The sequence below is a fragment of the Brachionichthys hirsutus genome, chromosome 12 (genome assembly GCF_040956055.1).
Source record: "Brachionichthys hirsutus isolate HB-005 chromosome 12, CSIRO-AGI_Bhir_v1, whole genome shotgun sequence".
NCBI classification, from domain to species: Eukaryota; Metazoa; Chordata; class Actinopteri; order Lophiiformes; family Brachionichthyidae; genus Brachionichthys; species Brachionichthys hirsutus.
Window position 1 is genome coordinate 1825078 of NC_090908.1, and position 26577 is coordinate 1851654.

General features: G+C 44.8%; 1 protein-coding gene across 1 annotated transcript; it reads left to right on the plus strand.

Moving 5' to 3' along the window:
- Window positions 1-6636: 6636 nt before the first annotated feature.
- Window positions 6637-25698, plus strand: frmpd4 (FERM and PDZ domain containing 4). The gene is made up of 17 exons (XM_068746224.1): window positions 6637-6677; window positions 12067-12183; window positions 16090-16250; window positions 16525-16627; window positions 17424-17469; window positions 18274-18378; window positions 18835-18942; window positions 19321-19452; window positions 19703-19822; window positions 19934-20070; window positions 20324-20450; window positions 20651-20740; window positions 20872-21054; window positions 21199-21319; window positions 21416-22396; window positions 22880-24061; window positions 24512-25698. Exons 1-17 carry the CDS (start codon window positions 6637-6639, stop codon window positions 25696-25698), a joined length of 4941 nt encoding a protein of 1646 aa, XP_068602325.1.
- Window positions 25699-26577: the final 879 nt, after the last annotated feature.

The following is a 26577-nucleotide window of genomic DNA, read 5'->3' on the forward strand; positions in this document are numbered from 1 at the left end:
AGCGGGGCTGTTTGGACAGCGCCCGTTAGCAGAGTGCGGCTCCAGCAGCTGGGTGACTGCTATTATTACTCCGATTACCATCTCTTACATTTGATAGCACTTCTCCTCCACACTGAAGGGGAAAATGGGAGTAATGGTGAGTGGAAAATGCAATCTAGATGTCTCACAAGCCCGTGATTAACCATTTACTGTAGCAGCCTCTGCACGGGGGCAGGGCCACGCCGTCTCACATTCCCACTCAGTCAGATCCTTCAAACATTATTGACCACAGCATATTGATTCTTCATTCTCCTGAACATCCCCTTCCTGTTAATATAATTCATGCCACACTATCGGTGTTTCAAGGAGGCCCCCCAGTGCTGTATCCTAGTATCATGCTGCCAGCATCTTCTCCACCCCTCAGAGAGTGCACATTCACCGTTTGCCCTCCATCAGCTTCAGCTGGGATTTTCTACACCAGAGAACAGAGACATGGAAATGCTTCATAATGGAAAAAAATGAATGTTGTGCTAGCAGCGATTTGGATAAAGCCCAGGAGCAGCAGAGGTGAGTTTGATGCTGTTTCACCTCATCTTTTCACCGCAGACAAAAGACTTGAGACGTATCCCGGAATATAAAATGTCATCCAGCAGACAGGAGTCTAGTTTTTTTGTGTCGAATCACATTTAATTGCCTTACTACTAATGGAATATACATTTCACAGTCAGTTTGTACAACTTTGTAATTCAACACAGTTGCAAACAGTTGTATAAAATAATTTCGAGGTGAATTGAGAGTTCTGATCTACATTTATGGCTGAAATCGGTGTAGATTTCCACTCAACCATGACGTCATGCACAAACCAATTATCTTCCGTCATAGTTGGCCTGTTCCAGATGATGTGAGCATTCTCTCTGATGCTAACAGCCTGCAGAGATGCAATGCTTCTGACAGCAGTGACGATGTCGGCTTGGTGACCTTAGCAGCTTTCCGCGGGCACATTGATTTTCCTCCCATATTACAGATAATTGCTGGGCGCTGTGAATCCTATCCTTCCCGGCCAGCGGGGCGGAGCTTAGGTAGTGTGTTGACATCAGAGTGGCTATCTGATTTGAGGAATGTGATATCCCAGCATCTCCTCTCATCTTCTGTGTCTGTGATGCGAGTATATTCAACTGATTACAAGGAGAGCTGTCGCCGGTTGGGGTTCTATTTTACGGGAAGTTCTTTGTGCCTGAGAAAATATAATTATGAGATAACGGTTTTATTAAATAGTACATCTTAATGTACTATTCTGTAATCACAAAAGTACTGTTCAGACTTTGAACGCTGTGACTTAATGAGATCCCAACTTGTTTAATTAATTAGGATTAATGACCTGTTTTGCAATCTCCTGTGATTGCAAAAACATTAATTATCCCAATTAAATTTTTTAGCCAAATAGTGTAAATCACATTATTGGAAAAAGTGCAGTTTAAAGCTTTATGAATATACATCTATAACCTTAAGTTGGGAGTATGCAGCGACTCTCATTAGAGTCTTCCTGTTCTGCATGGTGCAACTCTCATCATTTTATGCAAATGAGTGCATCTTCTGTTTGTTCTGCTCCACAGAGTAATGAAAAAGTCACTTCCTTGCAGTTATTATTTCTCATTCTCTCACCGCTTATTCCGCTATCGGGTCACGGGCCAAGCTGGAGCCAATCCCAGCAGTCAATGGGCGAGAGGCAGGGTACACCCTGGACAAGCCGCCAGTTCATCGCAGGGCAACACAGAGACAGACAACCAGCCACACACACACTCACACCTACGGACAATTTAGGGTCACCAATCAGCCTAGGCTGCATGTCTTTGGAGGTGGGAGGAAGCCGGAAAAACCGGAGGGAACCCACGCAGGCACGGGGAGAACATGCAAACTCCACACAGAATGGCCACAAGCCGGAGACGAACCTGCGACCATCTCGCTGTGAGGCAACAGTGCTTACCACTGCGCCACCGAGCCGCCTGCAGTTATTATGTGAAGCACAAATCTGCTTTGATGAACTGGTAACAAACTTTGCATGTGGAAGCATAGACACCATTGCTTATGTCACTTTACAGCACGAGGACTCTCTTGTGTCGTGTGCCCTTAAGTTTGTTTGACTAATTATTCATGCTGTCAGAGCTGTGTGTTGCCATCAAATAAGCTGTTGAAGCAACTTGCAATGAAGCGCGCGGCTTCACTTTGTCTTAACGAAACAAATGAGCCATCCCCTCATGCAGAGCGAGCAGCACGTTAGATGAGATCGGTTCCAGAACACGCACTGCCCATCATCCCCATTTTAATGCAGCACTTTTGTGACCCCAAGACAATATGCTAAATGTGATGTGCAGTTGTGTGCACTGTGCAGGGTTATTGTGCTTCGAGCATCCCCTACTCAACCCCACTCTAAGTGGTCTGGTCTGAATGCCACAAATAACAGGACACTCGTGCAATGCACACTGGGCCAGGGGCGGGTGTCGACAAGCCACACGATCCAATAGACTCATGTACACTATTTATCTCATAGACATGCATGCTGTTTACTGCTTTAACCTCACAGCACTCCATATTGTCACGGGATGCATATATATAGCAAGGCGTGTTTTTGTGAAACCCACTTTGAACCTGGCCCTCCACAGACTGTGACACGTACATGCCATGGGACAGATTATGCAAGCGATTCTAGTTGCCTGCAGAGGCCAAGACACGTGCCTCAGTTCATAAGTAATGGAAGAGTGTGAATGCCATTCACGCATGAGCGCGTCTGCATGCCATATCGCAGCGTGAACGCTCATGTCATGGCCTTAAAAATCCCAAAAGTCGCACCTGAGAGAAATATTCCAGCGCTAGATCTATTCGATTTAAGAATGCAGTATGACAAGCTGCATTTGACAATATGAATAATAAACTAATACCTGATGCCACTGCATGACATTTAGGTGAAGCTCTAATGCGTTGGTTTATGTAGGATTTAGGTTTGGCTCTGTTAAAGGTGACAGGTGGCGAGCAGATAGTGACAGGGTTTGGATTATGGTTGGAGCTTAATTTTCTAAGCTTTCATGGATGGTAAAACACATGACATCTCCAAATGCCTCTTAGAGGGATCAGATTAATATTTCGCATCCTGCCGCTTGGTTGTATACTGAAATGTTGTGAGTTACACCGTTGGGATGAAACGCTGAGATGTTGTTTCAGGCACTAAAATGTGATTCATATCTTCTTGCCGGGCCAGTAGAATTGAGCAGAACTCTACCGCAGGTGAATTGCACCAAAGCAGCACATTTCACACGAGAGCTCGTTGAGGTAGCCTCCCCAACAGCAGCTCATGAGTCCAGCTGTTCACCATTGATCGCTCTGCGTTGTCTGACGCACTGGCCCGGAATGTGATGCTATTTCATTACTGAGGCAGGAGCAACGAGCTCCCCCCCCCCCCCCCCCGGGCCCCAGCCACTCAGTAGGACAGGGGTACTGTATGTAATCATAACTGAATGACTTGGGTAGAAAAGCCTGGCCAAAGTGGTCGTCTATGGAAAGTCCTCATTTAAAAAAAGGACAAATTTAGGAGTCGGGAGCGACGACAGGAACACCTGAAGGGCCTGGAGAGGATGGACAGACAGAACAGCTGTGAAGGCTTGTCATCAGCAATGGAGCCGGAGGACAGCGATCTCGGCATCTTCACCGTCATTCAGTGAGTAGTAGTGTACTCTGACCGGTGCTCTGCGCTCGCTTTATAATTCAGCCGGCTCTGATCAGACGGTACAGAATGTATTAGAGGAAGCAGCAGTTTGGCTTTACATAATCCATTTGGTGACAATTAACAATAGACTCCATGGGAAGTTTTTCTACGCTTGGATTAATAAACCCTTTAAACCCGCATTTTCATAGGAGAAACAGCGGGAAGCTGTGTTTCATAATAATCATAATAATAATCTGTGGACTGCAGTTCTATGTTTAAAAGGAAAGTTATGTTTGTGCTTAGGTAGATATCGATTACTTAGCAAGTTAATCAGAAAAATAATGTGTCTGAGATGCTTAACAGCAGCTTGTAGAGCTCTGAAAGATCAACATGTCCATGGTGTCCCCCAACCATCTGGCCAGTGCCTGCTGTGTGAGGTTTGCCGGGCCAGTATATCCAACTATACGATGAAGTATAGTTGGATACACGCTACCAAACATGTTTAGAAGCAGGCACAAGCATTTTGGCAGCCTCGCCTTCATCTTGTTTCATTTGCTGAACAGCAGCCTCCAAATGCCATTTTGACCTTTTGTTACCAAGTGCAGTGACATTGACAAACCAAATCTCTGATATTCATTTCAAAAGCACGACATTATTCATTCGGGTAACACTTCAGCTCTTATCTCAATTAGTCACGGCGCTGAATATTCATGGCACGCAGCATTCAGAGCTCCACTCTTCTGCCCCAAAACGCTTTAATTCATCGCATAAATCAACGGTGGCTCGGGGATGATTTACGTTGAGTGAACATATGGGAAAAGTCCAGGTGGCTCATTGGATGATGCGTACTTAGAATGCACAGAACGCTGCCGATGAGACGGTCCAGGAGGCTTGGCGAGGGCCGGCTCGGCTCTGACCCAATAATGCTAAGTTGGGATCAGGTCATCACAGTCCAGTGAAAGCCACAGTCATGTATGTGCTGCACAATGAAGTCTTTACTGCTGCTTAGTCGGCGTTTTATCTCATAAGCCTAAGTCTGTATGTGTCCGCATAACAGCGAGCTTTCATGTGCTGCTTTCTGCCCTCTATCTGGCTACGGTGGTTTGCACTTTATTCAAAGTGGCTATGCTCTAATTATTTTAGCCTTGTCCAAGCAAGCTACTTTATTCGAAGGCAGCTGTGACATTTGAGCGCTCTCAGGTTTTACGTGGAGCCGTACAGAACAACAGAAACCAGCTTTTAAAGTGTGACTCTGGGGGCGGAGCGTTAGGGATCAGCAGGGCAGCAGGATTCTAGCGGTGAAAGCTTTGGCCGTGGTCGCCTTAGATCACGCTTCTGTCTGACTCTAATAGCCTCTGCCACTCATGCTGGCCGCTGGCCCCGGAGCCTGTACAAACACGGCTACCCAGAATATGCTGAGTCTTACATTCAATGCTCTCCATGCTCATCAGCGCATCCTTGATGCATTTGTGTATGCAACACACACAGACACACAAAATCAGCATCAGCAACAAAACAGCCTGTTCTATTCTATCTATCTGAGATGCAGATGTCATAAAAGTGAATTTTAGAATGTGTTTGAAACTTTTTTTGAACAAAGGCATCAAGTCAATCCATAAATTGATTGTGGATTGTCAGGGACAACCCACAGGTTCACTTGTTTCCCATCTAGTCATAGTTTTCCATTGGAACAAGCTAAAATGAGGTGACAGTTTTTATTGCATGTATCAGTCTCAACAAAGCCACGTTGACTCACCCTGCGTTGAGCCTTACAAGTTGTGGCACTCTAATATAGGACAGTTGCTGCTCGACGGTGGAAGCAGAAACAAATCCTTGTTTAATTGTGCATTCTATGTACTTGTGTCTGTTTATCTATTACTACCTGAAGTTTTTTATTGATTCTAGTGATTAGCATTTTGCCAGGCTCCCAGCAGAGATTTGCACTGAATGTGTCTGAGTAAAGGATCATCTTCTGTTTACACTTGAAGAACATTTGGTTGGGCTGTGTTCTTTGTTCATGGTTAATAGCCGTATTCAAGCCCAATTTAACATGTGGAGGTGCCTTTTATAGAACGCATTTGAAGTGAGGCTGTGTTCCCCATCAATGATCAAGACTAACTTGTCTCTATTGACTGCGAGAGGTTCTTTCTTTTTGTCAAAGCTGTCTGAGCCACACGGAGAAACATCAAACCTCACTGGATCACAGTGTGTTTGATTTATGAATGGTGATATTCCCGTTTGTGACTGGTTGATGGGGCTGCAAGGTGAAACATTTAAAAGGGTTTACATGCTATTTGAATATCATCTGTGAGGCAGAAACAGCAGCTTGGGAGGAGACACCAGGTCCTCCTGGGTGTCCTTCGCATCAACACTCATATTAGGCGCGCATCATTCCGGTCTGTCCCCGTCATGTCACCCCTCTCTTCCTTCTCTTTCCCAGTCTACTCTCTGGAAGCCTACTGCAGCCTTCTCGTGGCCCTTGCTTCCATGCACACACACACACACACACACACAACATCCTCTCCTTTCCTCCCTCTTCCACCCTCATCTCCCACCACCATCTCTGCCACCCCTGTCCCTCCCTCTCTCCTCCTGCCCCCGGCTCTGGCTCCCTCTGCCTCTCTTCCCAGAGCTGTTGTTACTGTGCGGCTCCCACACATCATTCCACCGCAATAGAACTGAAATGAAGGTGGCTTAGCGCAGCTAACACAGGCATGCTTTGAAGGATGTAGCGGTGGGGGGACTGCCTGGCTGGATCCTTTTCTATGGGCTGGGAGCATGCGCTGCTGAGATGAGGACACACTAATCACTCAGCCATGCAGAAGCTAAGACAACAGGACTAATCTCTCAACCTGACTTGTGGAAGCTCGACTTTTTCCCCTGCATCACTTATTTCTCGCGGCCGGACGTGGGACGATGGAGCCGGAGTGAAGTCGATCGTAGATTTGTCTGCAGCACACATGGATGTGTTCAGCTTTGTGAAGATGCCAAAGCTGGCCGGGTGAGTCTGATGGATGCTGCTGTGTGTTTGCCTGGCTGTGAATGCGCCTATTGGAGGGGGGGTTAATGTACGTCCATACAGGCACGGTTTGGAGAGTCACACAGGAATCACATGTGAAGCTGGATAATTAAGAGAGCAAGTTGTGCATTCATGTGTGACGTGAAATGAACGAGCACGTGAGCTAAGTGGGAGTGGAGGTGGACTCAGCAGCCGATGCAGCTCATTTAAACTGTCTGTATATAAGTTGGTACATTTCCTACAGTACAGACTGAGGCTGGCTGCGTCACGTGTTTAGGGACGTCATGAAAACATGCATGTGTTGGCGAGTCGGCCACGTTGGTTTCAGATTTTAAATCACTTCAGCTAAAGTTTAACGTTCAAATATGACAAATACACAGTCGAGTCATATTTTATATTAACATATCTTGTTTCTGCAAATGAGTTAAAAAGCATTCATCTCTGGTCATTAGAATCAATATCAGCTGTCATCTAATCAATTTGTGAAAGTGAGGATGAACACATCACATCAAAGCTGGTTTAGATTTAAAAAATAAAATATATTTCTTCATTTTTTATTATTTTTGTCGACTCCTCGCTTGAAAAATGTCTTAGATGAAAAATGTAAATGTTGTCTGTTTGTTTTGGAGGACATCAAGTTTGCAATAAGAATATGTTTCCAAGTTATGAAAGATTCCCTCATTGTCATGGTGACACCTCACCTTAGCATCCATCGGCCTGCGAGATTGATCTGACCCGTGGATGGTAATCCTCCCAAGGGATTTGGCTACAGGCAGCGAGCAATGGGAACAGCTAATCCTGTAAATGTGAAATATTAAATCAGAAGCTGTGTATGTCACAGGAACGACTATTCATCGCATGTGAGTCATCAACAGACGGCGTTGGTATTTTTTATTAAGAGATTAATTTTGATTAACAAAATCACAGCAATTCATTTTAGATTTGAAGCTTAGTGAACAACTACAGATTTTTCTGGATGCTAATCACAGCTTTTCTTCCTAAAGTAACACTTTGTTTCATCAGACCATCGTTTTTCAGTTAGCATTCCTCAGCACGGTAGCATGATGCAGCTCCCAGTGGATCACCGACACCAGTGCATCCCGTCACTGTTCGTCATGCTGAACAATGCTATCTCTGATTATGAGTTACTATACACTCCTTTTCTTGGGGGTTGTGTTTCAAACATTTTTACACATTTGACATTCGTTTATTGAAAGACAACAAACTCTTGCTCTCTCTCTGCATCTAAAACAAGAAGTTTGAGTCATTTGACCAAAGTATTTTAAGCAGCTATGTTTTAATCTTTCCACGTAGAACTCTGGCTTAATTTAGCTGTGACACTTTAAATGCATCCCATGGGTGCAGATAATGAATGTGATTAATGGGTACTGTCAATTATCACTCCATCAGAGCGATGGCAGACTCAGTATGGTCGCTGAGAAATGTACGTGTGGTGAAGATTGCTTGCATTAAAAATATCATTAAGTATTATGTGATGATATTGTGGGTTTTTTGTGTGTGTGTTTTACCCTCTCATTCAAATGAATGGATTTGCTATTTGTGTTTTTCTGCATGGGACATTTCTGGACTGCATGACCTTAATCATGTTCGTGTTTAAAAAAAAATCTATAAGTTGGACTTTGTGAGTAATGGTTCATCTGCAAACTTTTTGCACAGGAAATCACTGGGCTAGACACAAATTGATTAGCCTAAATGTTCATCAGAGTACACAAAGACTGAAAGATCTGTTATTTGAAGCTGTTCAGAAATGGCTCAGGGTCAGAAACGGGAGCCAGCTGGACGGTGCATGAGGTCTCAGGCCGGCCATTTATTTTGTTCTGTCCCTCAGAGCTTTTAGCATTAATGCAGTGAGTAACACAATGAGGTGCGTGAGAAGCCAAGTCTAGTTGCCCACAGGGTTTGTCCACCGCTATGCTTCATTAATGTCTTACACGGAGCCCTGCTAAGCAAAGCAGGCCCCGGGAAAATGCAGTGCAATGATGACATAACAGATGCTTTCATTATTTTTAACAGCTGACGTGGTGTGATAGAAAAGTACGATAGGTGATTTTATTATCCACTGTGATGCTCAGGCAGCGTCTCTCTGCAGCTTCAGACAGGTAAACTATAGACTTATACTCTCACAGTAAAATAGCAGGAGGATCAAAGTGGATGGGCTGTTTCCCCGATGCCGCTTTATTCCCTCACAGAGGAGATTAACTAACCAAAAAACCTTGCTGTGTGGAGCCAACAGAAAGCTGCTCAGGATAGTGCAGTTTCCCATGGCAACAATATCAGTGCTTCCAAAGACAAACACAGAAATGCGATATTCAGTTAGAAAAGCGAGGGAAAAAGACGCTCCTATCCAGAAGTGAGTTAGAGCATTTCAACATTAGAGCAGGAGTCTGATGAGTTTTACTGAGGTCACGTCATTATGTTTGCCTCGTATGACAGGAACACAGCATGTGGATAAACAGCAATGTGTGTGTCACAGAAGATCAGCATGGAGTCCGGCCATTTTGTGACTAAATGCTCAGCAATGTTTGGGAACTTAGTGAGCTGAGATGACAGCGGTTCCTCCCTGTCGGAGCCGCCCCGCTCCCAGACGGCCATCTCCTTCGTCTCCCTGCAGAGTTCATATCCCAACAGAATCACATTATGGGTTTTGCTCTGGAGCAGATTTTCTGTTTAACCTGGGAGCACAGCGCCAGCGGCGCCTCTGCCTCCTCACCGTGTCTTAGCTTATTCTTGTATGACTTTGCTCCCTGTCATTCAAAGGACGTGAACGTGAAGCTTATTTTTATTTCAACTTTGTTCCGAGTCGAGCATGACTCAGTTTCTTATTGCAGCAGAAACCTCCGAATGTTGCTCAACCAAAGGGGATCGGCTTGCTGATTCAGCAGATCCTATGAGACTGGCTCTCTGGATTCCGTCACATACAAGACTGGCTGCAGCAGAAGAGAGTAGTGCGATGAGTAACCAATGACGCCGCATGTAGAAGAAAACTGATACGCCTCTGTGGACCGGGAGAGGATGTTTATTCCTCTCCCAGTGCATGCTGGGAAAGCGTCAAGAACCAATAAGAGCAGGGTAAAAGGAATCAAAATGTTCCTCCCTGTTCCTATCGTGATGTCCTCCTTCACAAATGCACCGCAGCTTGTTCACAAACACTTTGTATTCAAGGAGATGGAAGTGAAAGTGAATTCCTGCGATAAAGTAAGGATTAGATTGTTCGTGCACGTTTTATAAAGGGCTGGAAAGTGATATTTTCCCGATCTCTTAGACACCTACACTTATCGTCCGATAGACCACTTATGAACTTGCATGAAAGACAATAACTGTGAAATCATTGCTTGCCGGAATATCAAAGGTCTTCATTCATGTTGTTGCCATTTATTGATTATTAGGAGCAATATTGAATGTTCCTTTAGTTATTAGTGGCTGGAAGAGATTACCTTTTGCTTGTAGCTACATAGTGAATATAGGTCAGAGTTGTGCACAAACAAGTCATTTTCCTCTTCATTTTCCTCAATTCCTCTCACAACGCAACTTCCAATATCTGCTTGTAATTCTCCTCCCACTGACCCTTGGGTAACTCTTTCATGAATTGTGCAGATTGGCTTGCCCACTTGGCGCTCGATTACTTAGTCCGATGTGACTATGCAGGCATCATTTATTCATCCTCGCTGAGGAAGATCAGTTTCACTGTCCACCAGTGGGTGAACCTTCAGCAGCTTTGTAATCTGGAGAGCGACGACTCGGTGGCATGCCGTTCCTCCGGTCTGCAGACAAACAAAATCAAAGATCACAGTATCTATGACTGGGCTGCTAAGACGGAGACATTGTGGCTGAGAGAAACAAAATGGATTTTGTGGGACAGCTGGTCAGTTGAGAAACATAATTTGAAGGTCCAGCATCTGAGACTGTAAGTACAATACGCTTCAGTATCCTGCAGAACCTCTGAAAAAACTTCAAACGCATTCCTGCTACGGCTGTATACTATTATATTATATAGTGCAATTATTCGACCTTTCATTTGTTACATCACTTTTGACCCAAATTCTGCAACATCAAATGCAGCTCTTTTTAACGCTGCCTTTAGCTTGATCCCGGAGGCGTCGGAGGGTCACAGGTACGATTCATCAATGTGGCAAGCATGGCTTCAGAAGCGCCAGACAGAGTCCAGTTGTGTCCACACACACACATCATTTGAGTTGAGGAAATGTATTCTAAATACACACAACAGAGGCTAATGTAGCACACTGGGTCAAATAAATCCATATCCAAATGGAAACACCCCAAACACGCCACCGTACTGAAGAAAGAATCTCATCGCTTCCTGCTTTTCAGATGTAGAGCAACGTGAAATGTTCTTATGATGATTAATTGTGATTTCATTCCAGGTGCTGGAGGTGTATTGTGTTAATTGACTGGCGTGACCTCAGAAAATTTTTGGTCCAGCGCCTGACTCGTTTTTCCTCTCAGATTAAATCTCTCATTTCTAAGAATGTCACAGATGTCATCAGGAGGACGCCCAGACAAACACGTGGATAAAAAAATGATTCTTGTCAGTACAGTAACTGGCGAAATATTTCGAGGGGAAGAAAGCGGAGCTTTGAATAAGGAATGTAAAGAGCCCTGTTACACGACAGACAAGACTTTGAAGTGACAAAACGTACTGCCACGGCTTTCGTAGCATCACCAGCCTGCAAAAACAAGGACAGAGAATAAAAGGAGGAAGACGATGGGGTGCTACACACATAAAGAGAGATGGAAACATTTTAAACGCTGCTTCTGCACTACTTGCACAAGTAAAGAGGATGATTGTGGAGCAGCGTTTGACTTGCAGAGCTAGAAATTCAGCTGAAATTGAGATTTCGACAGTCACAGTCCAACATCCCAGAAGGAATTGGTTTGTGACAACTTAAGATGGTGATGGCTGCTGGCGTCCTCTCTGATAAACTTTATCAAATGATATTATGCAAATCAAATAACCACTCTATAAGAAACGTCCTATGGGCTTCTTTTACAAAGAACGTGCTGACATCCAGGAATGAAACCAATTTCATGCCTCTCAAAGCACAAGAGTGAGGCCTGACAAATCCCAGTGCGCATCTGGCTTACCTAATTAATTAGATTTGTATTCACCGAGTGTGACTGTTTGTCATTCGCTTATCACTCGGCTTGAATCACTTCATCCTGTTTCTATGACAAATACTATTTTGATTGTTTTGAGTCATTTCCGAGCTGCATTTTCTTTGTTACCCTCAGAATTAGGTGCCATGCTTTTATTGTAACCGTATTATAATTTAAATGGGACATGATAAAAGGAGCACCAGTGATGAATGTCATTCCCTTTCTTCCTCTGCAGCCACAGAACCAAATCCTCAGCATGGCCACCCCCATCAGGGGCCTGGAGCGCCTCACAGGGACCCCCTAATGGATGGGACATGGGCACAAGTCGAGAGGGGCGTGACTGCTACATCAAGTAAGTGCCCTGTGTTTAAAGAAACAGAGGGGGCGCTTTCTCCATCCCAGATGTTTCAGATGCTTTGCCAACCCGTGATTATTCCAGCCGCGTCACTGCCTCCACACTGTCTCCATCTGTGCATTCAGAATACTGATTCCCTGTTCCCTCCGCTGCTGCACACACTCTGCCCCCGCCTCGTCTCACTCTCTCACACTCTCACACACCCACAGTTCCACTAGTGCAGTCGCCCAAACACAGGGAGAGGGCTTTGGAGCGTGCACGCTGCTGATCATGAAGAGATCCACCTGAGCAGGGACTTTGTTTTCATCCTTGAGTCGGCACATTCCCCAGAGGATGCTGGGTTATTGCGTTATTAGTGTAATTGATCTGTCGTAATTGGCACTTCTGGGTATCTGCGCGGGCAGGTAAAATGAAACTCCCTGCTGGCTTTCTCTCTCCCTCTCGCTCTCTATCTCGCTCTCTCTGTGTGTGTATGTGTGTGTTACCAGTGTAACAAGTGCATCTCTTGCTTGTTTTATTTCTTCTGTTGATTCGGCCGATCTGTCCTCTTTTGACCTGCAATGTGCATTAGAACTAGGTCTTAAACTATTACTGCATTGCATTTGTGACCAGCGGTCCAACCTCGAATTCACCGTTTCTGCTAACATTTTGCTGATGTCATTGGTATCATGCTCCTCGGTTTTAATATTTCTGAAGGCATGTCGTGCACAGTTGTTTCTATATGCTCTGCATCTGAACGTTTGCATGGCTTACCGAACAGGATCGCTTGTCACACATGCAGTGTTATAGCAAGAGAAGCATGATGTCAGAGGAGTTACGTAAGAAGTAAGGAGCAGTGGAAGTGCTGTATGCAGAGAGTGTCTGCCTGAAGCGGCTTGTGGAGGCGCATCGGCTCCACATCATGCCTTTTACATTTTAGTAAGACTTGTGCACCATCAAAAGACTGTTTTTGTGATTATTTTGGGCTGGGCTGTCCATATTGGTCAGGACTGCAGGGGCTAATGCTAAATTTGTTGTACACCTGTATCTCCACGTAGAACACGTGTCTAGTCTGTGTGGCAGAAGAGCATCAGAGCATAAAGCATCGTATTTGCAGTGCTGCTCAAGCTGCTTAATATAGATATAGTATATTATCAAGACTTATTCAATAGTAAGTAAAAGTAAATATCCTCTACAAATAGAGCGTGTGCGGCGACGTTAAAGACTGGACACGAGAACACAGACTGGATGTTTGTCTTCACAGGTGACGAAGTGAATTCAAGAGCGGTTCCAAACTTCACTAAATCATTCATAGCCTTTAATAGACAAAAATAGATTTCAGGGTTTTTGAGGTTTATTGAGGTGGTAGCAATGAGAGGAGACAGCAAAATAAGTATATATACTGTATATATATACACACAATAAAAACCAGCTGAATTGTATAATTCAGAAATAGGTTATGTTCCAGGCAGGGCTAATAGATCCTTTACAGCATCAACATAGTATGAGCTGTGTCAAAGCAGTAGGACTTTTTTATTTATTTATATATCAACACAGAAATATAATTACACAAGTTTTATTGTTGTACTTTTAAATAGATTTTTTAAATACTGAGGGGAACTAAAGGTATTTGAATGTAATGGAGTGGATAACAGGTTTCTCCTTAAATCACCTTTACGCTTCAGAGATAACGCGTCATCTTATTATGTCCATCTTTTTGTCACTGCAGGCCTTGCACGCTCCGTTGCCCGCCTGTTTGCCCACCCACACCACGATTCCACACTGTGTTGAAGGTTGCTCTTTATTTCAGCAGTTAGTCCATGCATGTTTGTAAATAACTTGTGTTATATACGGTATTTTTACATACCGTATATGTTTTGGGTCCTTAGTTTCACTGATGTGCCTCACTCCTAATAGGTAATAGATTACAGCCACAAAGATATTAATGAAACCTCATGACAAACCCTATCTGTCTTTTTGGACATTTGCACTCACTCTCTTTTATTCACTTTGTATAATGCATAGTATTGTATTAACTTTTAGAATTGTTTGGATTCAATCATTGTCACACTGAATGTGGAAACAAACAGAAATCAGAATCCATGCAGCAGAGATGTTTAATAACATGAAAGCACACAATCTTGAACTTATAATTTAACTCATATTGTTGCAGAACCATCATTTGCATTTCTTCTGCATAAAGAGCACAACAAGGATGTCGGCGGACGATGAGACAATCGTCCTTGTAATGAGAAGCAGTCAGATTTAGGTAAAATGTCTTAATTTGGAGGAACCTTCAAGTACTCAGTTGGTTTTACATTGGCCAGTCAGACATGCGTTACCTATATTTAAACAGGGGAGGCCTTTGAGGGTACGCGCTCCTCTGATGACCACGAGGCTCCTCTTCAGTATTTTATCCAGAGCTAAAAGAGGAGACTGTTTCTTCGCTCAGAGTGTCTCTGCTGTTTGACGTAAATTGCAGTCTAAGATTTAGATGGTTAATTATAAGTCCAAGTAAAGTCTTCTTGCCGCAGCCATTTTGTGCTGCAGACCTCTTAACCCCAACGCTAACAATAAAACCCCGGTTTTTACTTGAATTGGTTAAAGTTTATACTTCCTAAGTATAGTTTTAATTTTAGTCTTTCTTTGTTCTGTATTCTGGTCTTTAGAATTTTATGGCTGATTTTAAGAATTAAGCATTTGATCCGTACATATAAAATATCTGTTTTAAGACTGTAAATGTGAAAATTAACACTAGTTCACAACTGATATCACCATAAAATGTGCATAGTCTTAATTTCTTCTTAATTAGTTTTTTTTTGAGCGTGCACTGCTGCAAAAAGAATTTCCCGCCGGGATCAATAAAGGTATTCTGATTCTGATTTTTAAAAAGGCAAAGGTTGTATGCTGTGATATTCTGTGTGCTGTCTGCTTCGCAGCTTCTGCATCCTAACGACAGATCACATGTTCTGGCTTGCAGCTCTGGGAAAGAATTGTTAAATCCTCCTCCAGCTTGTCTGTTGACACTTCGAACATCTTGCTGCCCTTGTTTTTCTCATAGTTTTGGAATTGCGACTGACAGATACTCACTGCGTCTTTGTCCCGCGAAAGATTAATTGTTACTATTTAGTGGAGAATCGTACAATGTGTCAAGAATAACTGTGAATCGCACACTGTCTCCTGACAGCTTTAATTAACCAACGTCGTTGGCGACATACGGCGCCGACGCCGCTGCCTTCACAGCCAGGGAGAAGCCGTAAGAACCGATCACAGATTAGCCGAATGCTACAGTCGGTGCATATCAGCCGACTTCACAAAGGAAAGATAGCTTTGCTGAAAGGATGCATTGTTCAGTATGCACAAGATTCAAAGCTGCACTGTTTGGTTTGCTGCCAGGATTTAACTTTATCAAGATAATAAACCTGAAACTTTGCAGGCAGGAGGTTTCAGCAGCCTCATTGAACTGTCCTGTATCATTAGCGTAGCACAGCAAAGCACAACAGGAAGCTGTGACTAGCGTTTATGTCTGCAGGGTAAGAACACAGACTACAGAGATTGATTATTAACACCCACATGTTCCAGTTTCAGGCCATGCTATTTATTTAAAAACGCTATCTGAGATCTTGTCTCTGAATATTTTAGGAGGTTAAGACACAAGGGGGAAAAGCATCAGCGGTTGAGTTTGTTGTTGTTGTTTTTTTATTCTAATTTGCAGTCGTGCTTAAAGATTATCCGCATGCAAAATGTGTGTTTTCGCCGGAGTTGGTTTGTTTGTCTCTTAGCAAGATAACTCAAAACGTTATGCACGGATCGAGATGAAACTTTGAGGAAACTTTGGGAATCGTACCAGGAACAGATGACTGCATTTTGGTGATGATCATTGTAAACAATGTTTTACAGCGTTTGTTTTACTCCCTCTCACAGCCACGTGTCCCAGAGCAGTTCCCTGGAGGAGGTGTGTCTGGATGGGGACAGGTTTGTGCCACCAACTCCCCGGAAGGTGGAGATGAGACGAGATCCAGTGCTTGGCTTTGGATTTGTGGCAGGCAGTGAGAAACCTGTGGTGGTCCGTTCAGTCACACCAGGTAAAGAACCCAAGCTGTTTGGTGAGTCCTGATGCCACAGGGATTTTCTCCATTCATCATGAACACGCCCCAGGGGTTGATGAAGTGCCCTGTAAATGGAGCCAGATAGGAAACCCCATTACAGCTAACGCTGATGATTCATTGAACTTAGCAGCGCTCATTGAGTTAACAGTTATTGACACAAAAGACAGGAAATCAGGAAAGATTCTGCTTTATACCACTTTACTATGGTTTTGGTGTGTGTGTGTGTGTGTGTGTGTGTGTGTGCTTGCAGGAGGTCCATCAGAAGGCAAGCTGATCCCAGGGGACGAGATCATCATGATTAATGATGAGCCGGTCAGTTCAGGACCAAGAGAGAGGGTTATTGATCTTGTCAGGTATGACGGCACTCCAGGCTGAGATGCCGTTTCACTGTCCATGACTGAGGGCTTCAACGCCAGCCTTTCTCTCTTAAGCCACCATATTTCTTTATTGAGTGAAGCATTGTTTCTCAGAGAGGGTGGCGCTCACACAGACTTTGCAGAGTTTGCATGTTTGCCACATTTTACAGGATGCAACCTGGTACTCTAACACGAACTCTCTTCCCATGAATGCAATGCCTTGTCAACACAGGATACTAATATTTATTGTAATATCAGCTAAATCTATCTCTTTAAAATCTATTTGATAAAGAAAATGTGGAGGTGAAAATTTTAAATGTAAAAAAATGACATTTTATGAATTCAATAGAGTTGCATTGTGATTTGAAAATTATTTCTAGTAATGATACAAATAATAATATTATTATTAATAATACAAGGAACAAGGAACCTTCCATGAGACTCAAAGGTTTGGGATACCTGTGTGGGTTCATAGAAAGCGATTCAGCTCAGTTTATCTTATTTTAACTTATAGTGATTATAGTGATTTAAAATCGTATGAATTTTAAGGCAGTCTCTAAGCAGTGCGTTAGCAAAGGGACACGTGTCACCACATTGTTGCAGCTCTTCTGGCCTTGAATATTCAGTCTCTGCACAAAGGATACAATACACAGTGACAAACCAGGGTGCAATAGCCCCCCTGCTGCCATTCAGCATTCATAACTCAAGCACGACAAGAAAAATGAAGCATTTCCAGATTTCCCTTGGCAACATTTTTAATGAAAATCATTTTATGTGTTTGTGTGTGTCACAGGAGCTGCAAGGAGTCCATATTGTTGACTGTTGTTCAGCCGTACCCAGTAAGTTTCTCCATCCTATATAAATGCATCACTTGTGTTCTAATGGGCTGTTTGTGGGTTCTGCTGTTCTGATATTTGTGTTCTGGGATGTGTTCATTCTGGCGTTTTAGTAGCATGCTTTTAGCAGTTAGTGCAGCATTGTACCAGCTCAAAGGGAGGCCAGGCACTTTGGCCTTTCCGAGCCTTTTCCTGTCTTAGTTTCGGATCCTCATCAGACCTCAGACAAACCTGCCACATCAACATTTAAGATCAGCCACTGAGCTCCAGATGGTGATGAGCACAAGGAGCCACGAGCACATGTTCAGCCTTTGTTTACAGTTCACATAATAAGTCAGTGGAAATTTAAGTATGCTTGAATTCCCTCCAAAAATAGGCACATCTTCATTGCGTGCTCACAGAAAACAACACATCTGCTTATTGATATGATTTTTAAATGTGGGATTTAAATGCACTCTGCATTTTAAGAAATAATTTTGCTTCAGAAGCTCTGCATGAAGAGAAGTGACTTAATGTGCCTTCTTTTGCAGAAATGATTAGTGCAATATGTCACAATATTTTCAAATGCCCATGAAGATCCTTTTTTTCCGGCCTGCAACTGTGTTAGTTTCCCACATGTTTCTAAGCAGCCTTGTTGACCCACTGCCAGCGAAGGCATCCTCTCTCTGACATGGAGATACCTGTCAAACATCAGCCCAACATGGAGGGATCTGAGGTTCTCATGTTCAGGAAGAGAACATACTGTATCCCTCAGTTGGACCAACTGATTGACCTTCACGTCTCCTTTTTCTTCTTTCCCTCCAACAGTCACCAAAATCGGCATTCATCAGCGCAGCCAAAAAGGCCAAGTTAAAGACTAATCCTGTTAAAGTCCGCTTTGCTGAAGAGGTCATCGTTAATGGTCAGCTCCCGGTAAGTCACTGACTCATTCTGTGTTACTGAAAGACTGAATAGGAGACATGTGGTGGCAACATATCAGGGAGTCAAATCATCTAAGCAAAGAAGACCGTATAATACGTAAACCCAGACAGCAGTGATGATAAAAGATGCATCTTTTTGTGACTTTATAGCTCAAAAAACATGCTAATTAACATTATTATGAAGAGTTTGATGAGAACGTCGACGCTAAGGTGAGAATTACATCTAAAAACTGATACTACTCTCATATGGTGTGTGTGTGTGTGTGTGTGTGTGTAGGTGTGTGTGTGTGTGTGTGTGTTGGATATGAAGCTACAGCTCAGAAAACAGATGGAAAAATGAGATCTGTCAGAGATTTAAAACCCAGCTCGTTCACTTCAGCTACTGCATATAAACAAGTCGGGTGAAAAATCGGTTTGGTTTCTCAAGCGATTCAAATTCTATCCTCAGGAAATGGTGAAGGACAACTCTCTTCTTTTTATGCCAAACGTTCTGAAAGTGTACCTGGAGAATGGGCAGACTAAATCATTTAAATTTGACAGCAACACATCCATTAAGGTAGGTGCTGGAAAGAACTTCACAATGACAAGCAGTTGCATAATCAAAAGTGCTGGATTATTATAGATATTCATTGTACTGTACAATAAAGGACACGCGTCTCTCTTTACTGTGGCCTTTGGAACCTCAGCTGAACCTAAAATATAATTCAAACTAAAAGCATTTGGAACTTAATTAACTGTGAAGCGGAAAGTACTTTGTCAGCAGGTCACACTCGCTTTGCTCGTTGAAATTCTGACTGCATGTTCAGTAGTGGTCGCGTTCTTTGTGTGTGTGAGCAGCCGTGAAAGGGATTTACGGCCATGGCAGCGCACAGCAAGGCTGCTGCATCTGCACGGATCTCACGTTGTATTAACCATGACTGTGTCCGTGTGAAAGGATGTCATCCTGACCTTACAAGAAAAGCTCTCCATTAAGAGCATCGAGCACTTCTCTCTGATGCTGGAGCAAAGAGCCGAGGGATCTGCCAGCAAACTCATGCTGCTGCACGAGCAGGAGATGCTAGCTCAGGTGAGACGGCCCTCCTGGGTGCCGCTAAACAGGAAGGAGGCCTGATGGCAGATGGAGACGCTACGCTGATACACTCTAGTATGAGAGTTTATTTACCAAGCTGCTCATTTAATCACTATGAAACAGGCTCACAGTCCAAAAGGGCATATAATGCTCCATCTTTCAACAGTTGTTCCGTCTCTTCTTGGTCGATGCCTTTCAGCTGCAACAGCTTGACTAATGGCTCCGCTTCTTTTGACTTGTGCTTCAGGTGACTCAGAGGCCAGGGTCTCATAAAATGAAGTGCTTCTTTCGCATCACTTTCGTCCCAAAGGATCCCGTGGACCTGCTCAGGAGAGACGCCGTAGCATTCGAGTACCTTTATGTTCAGGTGAGTATCGGCGGACGCAGACTCAGTTCATGATTAGCGATTTTAAAGCTGCTTCTGTAAAGCCACTTCAGAACACAGACCCAGTCCCTCGCTGGCTCCTCTCCCTTTCAGAGTTGCAATGACGTTGTTTTGGAGCGATTCGGGTCGGAGCTGAAATACGACACGGCCCTCCACCTGGCCACCCTGCAAATGTATATTCTAACCATCAATACCAAACATTCCCAGAAGGTGTCCCTCAAATACATTGAGTAAGTAAATCGGATTCCACATTGTGCCGTGGAGGTTTCTCGTGACTTCATATGGCTATTGTTATTTTAAAGGACACTGCTAAACAATACTGATCTCAGATTTGGGATTTCTGCTGCACAGCCTGCAACATGCCCAATGGCTATGCAATCATTTTGATTTGCTGATCAATGTGCCATCTGTGGGTAACGTGAACCAATCAGTAGTCAGGCTTTGACTCTTTGTCTCTAATCTTTATTAATGGCGCTTCTGCAGGAAGGAGTGGGGTCTGGCATCGTTCCTGCCTCCTGCTGTGCTTTCTAGCATGAAAGAGAAGAACATCAAAAAGGCCCTAACTCACATCCTGAAAACAAACCAGAACCTGGTGCCTCCAGGTAAAAAGGTACCAGCTCCCTCCTTCCGTCTGCATCGTCCGCTCTTTGCTGTGCGTCGCAGCTGTGGAGACTTTTGACTGCCACCTAGTGGAGAGTTATGTGCTGAAAGAACAGATGATGGATCGCCTCCGCTCGGCTAAACGTTACATTCTGCTATAAACCCCAGCTTGCCTCTGACGCTGCCTTTATTCTTTCCTCTCCATTCAAGCTGACAGCCTTGCAGGCAAAGGTGCATTACCTGAAGTACCTCAGTGACTTGAGGCTGTATGGAGGACGTGTGTTTAAATCCACCCTGATTGTGAGTGAAACACGAGCGTGTTGCGTCGCATTACATTCAGCCAGCATGCAACACGAAAATATGCCACATCACATGCAGAAAGTGATATGCGTGTGCTGACTCTCTCCCTCTCTCGCTCTTCCCTTTTACAGCAAGGCGAGAAGCATACGGAGGTGACGTTACTGGTGGGGCCCAAATATGGTATCAGCCATGTGATTAACACCAAGACCAACCTCGTGGCGCTGCTGGCTGATTTCAGCCACGTCAACCGCATTGAGATGTACACGGAGGATGAGAACCGGGTTAGGGTGGAGCTGCATGTTCTGGATGTGAAGGTTAATGGATATTCCTTTGTTTTCATGACACTATTCCAGATCATTATAAAGTGATGGGCTCTGCGGTTTTACCCGAACGCCATCAACAACCTTGTTCCACAGCCCCGCTCTTTCATTAGCTTTTCTCTCCGCCTCTTTTCACAGCCCATCACTCTCGTAATGGAGTCCGTTGATGCGATGAATCTGGCCTGCTTGACTGCTGGCTACTACAGACTACTGGTGGACTCTCGGCGCTCCATCTTCAACGTGGCCAAAAACACAGACAGTATGAAGATAACCGCACGTGAAATGAACGCACGATGACTCATCAGAAAGTGATGTGTTTAACTAAACAGGGTTCCATGTTGGTTCTTCTTTGCAGGCCATGCAGCAAGAGCGAAGCAGAACTACCAGGCCATCGAGTGCACATACAGCACCCCTAATAAAGGATGTGAAGAGAGAAACAGCCAGAGGTGCAGCCAGGACTATTCTGACCATCACTGTGAATACCTGGACTATGGGAGATGTGAAGGCCATCCAGTCTACATAACTGAGATCCACCAGCCCCAACACTCAATGCACATGGCAGAGAGAGTGGAATGCTGCAGAATCCCCTGCTCCCAAACCTATATTAATGTCCCAAGGCCCAAACCCCAAGACTCTTCCAGGAATGCAAAAGTCTCCTTTATCTTTGGAGATCCTCCTTTAGATACTGTAAATCCCCAAAATCTGGGCTACCAGAGACTCGTGGATGAGGGTCCAGAGATTGTGGACAATCACAGCCCCATGTACAGGCGTCTCGAGGAGGACTATAAAATGATGGACGCCATGGAGGACGGGGATGGGTATCAGTACGCCACTAAAATCTTTGGCCCAACTGAGTGCATCGAGGAGCCCCTGCTGCATGACATCTGCTACGCAGAAACTACCGATGACGCCGAAGATGAGGATGACATCAGCTGCGAAGAGGACACGGTGATGAGTGACATTGATAATCCTATGTTACTATCATTCTCGGGGTCCAGCGACGACATCATTGACCTGACCTCCCTCCCTCCTCCGCCGGAGGGCAATGATGAGGAGGACAGTGACGTGTTGCTGCACTCTCTTAACTTGGCCATTGCTGCTCCTCCTCCCGGCTTCAGGGACAGCTCTGACGAGGAGGAGCAGCAGGGGGGCGCCGGCACCCGGGCCCAGGGGGCCTGCAATGATATTCCAGTGTCTCTCATAGATTCAGTGCCCACCAATAGGGCAGAGGGTCACGGAGAGCCTCTGAACAATGCAGTGGTGTCGACCTTACAGGCACTGGAGGCCCTCGCTGCATCGGAGGAACCGGGCCCAGCTCAGTCCGACAGCAGCGCAGGTTCCCCTTACACTATCGTAACATTCATTCATTAAGGCCGCATGCGTTCCAGCCATTCACTTCTGATTTGTTGTTGCTCTTTTCAATAAAGCCCATTTTGTTCTATGTTTCCATTTGTGTTTTTCGTCGTTCATTTGCGGTGACAAATACTTTGTGTTCGTTCATTTCATCGTGATTTGTTTGGTTTTGAGGATCGTTTTTCTTGGTTACTGCACAACGACAGGACGGCTGCTAATTTAGAACATATTGAAACCCCTCTTTATTCTATTTTATTCTTATTCTTTATTCTCCGTGTCGTGCTCATTTTACGTCTCCACCGGCGCTCCGATTCAGATTCGTAGAGCTGCCATCATTTTGGTGCTTGATATCATGTTTTTTTTTTACCTCATTCACTTCTCCATTTCATTACCATGAATTATATTTGACTGTAAACTGTGATATTTTCTATGTTGCTGACTACATTTCTCTTTCTGTGGTACGCAGGTGTAGAAATTTCACGAGCATTTAGTCCTGAATCCTCAGATTCTGGAAATGAAACAAATTCCTCCGAGATGACTGAGAGCTCTGAGCTGACTAGCGCTCAGAGACACTCGGAGAACCACCTGAGGATGCATGTAGCCATGACAGAAGGGTACCAAGCGTTGAATGAGGAAAAGGCGGAGGTCAGTGCACCTAACGACGGCGGCGCGGCGGCGGCTATGCAGGAGCATCAAGAGGACGAAACGAAATCGGCTGCTGTCGCCTCCTCTCAGATGTTTCACTCAGATGGCAGTGAGATGGAGCCAGAGACAATGGAAATAAAATCAGTTAGTGAATACTTCAGTAAGATGCACATGAGCTCAGTGATGAGCAGGCAGAGAGGGAAGCAGAGGGAAGCAGATGGCAGAATCCAAGGAGCTACCTCTGAATCCTCCGATCGATCTCAGGCGTCGTCTCAAGAATCCACGAAGGAGGAGCTCCCTCATCTCGTGGGGAAATATAACGCTTTCACCGTGAGAGATTCCTACTACATGAATCAACTGGATCTGGGGCGGACTCACTGGAAAGACAGGAATCAGAAATGGCAGCACAGGATGTCTGGCCACAAAATGGCAGACAATCTCGCTCCAGATTGCGTGAATGACTCACAGGCTTCCCACACAGACAGACTGACAGTAAAGGGAGAGAAGCAGGACGCGAATGACAGAGGCCAACTCTTAAATGCTCATTTACACTCCCCATCCAAAGCACCCGTCTCCGCAGAGGGAGGCACTTCACACGATAACGAGAAGCAGCAAATGAAGGTGCTTCCAGCCGAGCAGGAAGTCACACGGTTATATGAGTACCACATGAGCAAGCGCGTGTCGTCGATACAGAGCGAAGGCATTCGTTCGCTCCAAAGCTCACAGTGTTCCTCTATAGATGCCGGCTGTAGCACAGGAAGCAGCAGCTGTGTTACTCCCATGGATTCTCCCCTTTGCACCGCAGACAATCTGCATGTTCTGTCAGAGTCCGCCCTCAAAGGGCTGAGCTATATCACTGCTGAGGAGAGACCCCCAGCCCAGGGGAAAGCTGCCCATCCCGTCGACCCGACGCTCCTGAGGAGGATCCATGCAGCCGCCGGCGATCCTGGGATAACGCGGGGGGGCGGCGGCCACAGAGTAGCAAAGATAAAGGAAACCACAGGTAAAGCTAAACCGGAGGGTGCCCTCTTATCTACGTCTGTAGCACAAAGGAGACATTTACTCAAGCTGGCAACACTTCTGACACGTCATTTCACACACACACACACACACACAAAATAATGCATGGTAATTCTCACAGGGCTGGTTTTTGGCTGGGTGGTAGAAATAATAGATTGGCTGTATGGACCTTAGTTAGAGGTTAGAGAAGTGTGTGTGTGTGTGTATTTAGGTGTGTTTGTGTACACAACAACAGAGCAACAACGAGGCTCAGCCAACCCATAGTTTCTGGGCACATTGCTGAGCTACTACAGAATCACTCGGTGGAACACCAGGCCTGTTTACGATCTTATAAATCTGTTACACATTCTAACCTATGAATGTTACAAGTAACAGATGGGAACATGAACTGAGATGCTTAACAGCTCTTTCTTTTCTACTACCCCTAGTGTAGCTTGCACACAGCTGAAGAATGTTGGAGAAGAGTCATCTAATAAAATCAGTACCGCCACCACGTCACCCTCATCACTAAGAGCTAGCACAGAACCCCGTGGGCGAACACAGGCGAGTCCTGAGCCGGCCCCGCGTGCCCTGGCTTTCCCCTCATGTGAATCTCCATGCGACCCGACATCCGGTAGCTTCAGGAAGCCACACAGGGACTGGATGCTGAAGAGGAACTGGAGCACCATGGTGCCAGGTTCCAGAGGACTGGAGGCACTGTTAGGTAAGACCAAAGCCACACTGAAAGGGAGGAGTCAAGGCCAGAGTTTCCAGTCTCAGCATCATCTAAAAGTCCAGAGGACATTCTCTGCCAAGACCTTGCCCAAGAGCTTTTCCCACGACTCATTCCCATCTAACCCGTCAGAGAGAGGCCTGGCACGAGGAGCATCCCTCTTATTGGCAGAGCTAGCAACACCAAGGCTGGATGCAGGAACACGGCGGTGCCATCGGTCATTCAGCCGCTGCTTCCTGCGCCGAAAGGCAAACGCTAACGGTGGTGATCAAAGCGTCGCCGTCAACTCAGCTTCTCGTGGTCGTACGGATGAGACCGGCTCACAAGCCGGCCGTGAAGCTGAGCAGAGCAACACGACCACCGCCCTGAGTGGCAGGAGCCTTAGAGCACGGCTCGCTCACGTAGAGTCCATGAAGGGGAAAACCTACAGCCTTCACACAGGATTCGCCGTTGCACAGAAGGATGCCTCAGAGATGGCCGGCGTGCTACGCTCCAGCGGTGGAGGCGAGAAGCAGGAGGTCGACCAGGCCGATGCGGGTTCCTTTTCCCAGGCGCTTTCCGTGCAGGCCAAGGCGCTGAACGGCGCCTGCAGCCAGATGGCTGAGGAGTACGGCAGCCCGGAGGAGCTGCTGCTCACTCTGACACACAGCTTCCACACGCTCTGCTGCCTGACACAAGCCTGCATGTCACTGGTGGAAGGCCTGAGCACGGCGAGCGAGCGGGTCGAGGTGGTGGCCCGGGCGGACGAGGTCCTTACGAGCTACGTGCGTCTGCTGGAAGCTGCTGAGGCGGCTTCAGGAAGCGCCGCCATTAACCAAAGCGTTAACGCGTTGACACATCGGTCAGCCGCGATGTCTGCTACGATAAACACGCTAAGTCACTCGCTGAAAACGCTGCTGGAGAAATAAACGGCTTAACCTGGGCATTGATTTTATAGCCATACATGGGTTTAACAACCAATGAGAACTGCTGTGAGTTAAAAATAAACAACAACAAAAAACACTTGCCTTGAGTATACAATATTTTATTATGTAAAGTAAAAATACAATTATATGAATCACGGAAGTTTTAAAGTAGATTATATTGAGATCTCTATAAAGAAGCATATGAACTTCCTCTCTACTGTAGTGTTACACAATAAGGATTATTTTGATGGTTTATTGGGTCTGATGACATGCAGATTATTTAAATCTTATAAGCACCTTGTTCCTAAAGTGTAAATATATTATGTTCTAGAAACGCATACACTATATAAAGCTTTGAGCAAATTGTTGCACACGACAAGATAAGATGTGATTACATCAAAATAATTCATGACACTTTTTCATTTGATTATTTCAACTTCATTTAATGAATACTTTACACACAAATATTCTGTACTTTCCTGTTGCTTAATGTCAATGTCATGAAAAATATTAAAACTTGAAAAACCTCTGATCTCACAGAACGTCTGTCTTTAATGAGCGTCGCTGTAACACAGTATCACGTTTTGATTCAGTGAGCATGTAGATTCATTAACGCTGTTTGAAGCAAAGAATAGAATAACAGGCTGACATCATATTTTATTCTGACAGTTTTCTCCTTCAATTACATTACTCATACAGAAAAAATATTTTATAATGTATGGTTTTACATTTGTAAGTTTTTTCTTCACCTAAAATAGACAGAAAGTCTCATTTGTAATTTAAATTCTTATTATGGTCACAGATAAGAATAGTTAATTCCACTTACCTTCTGTGTTCTTGGTTCCCACGAAGTCCATTGTGTTGAAATTGGCAGACGCAACG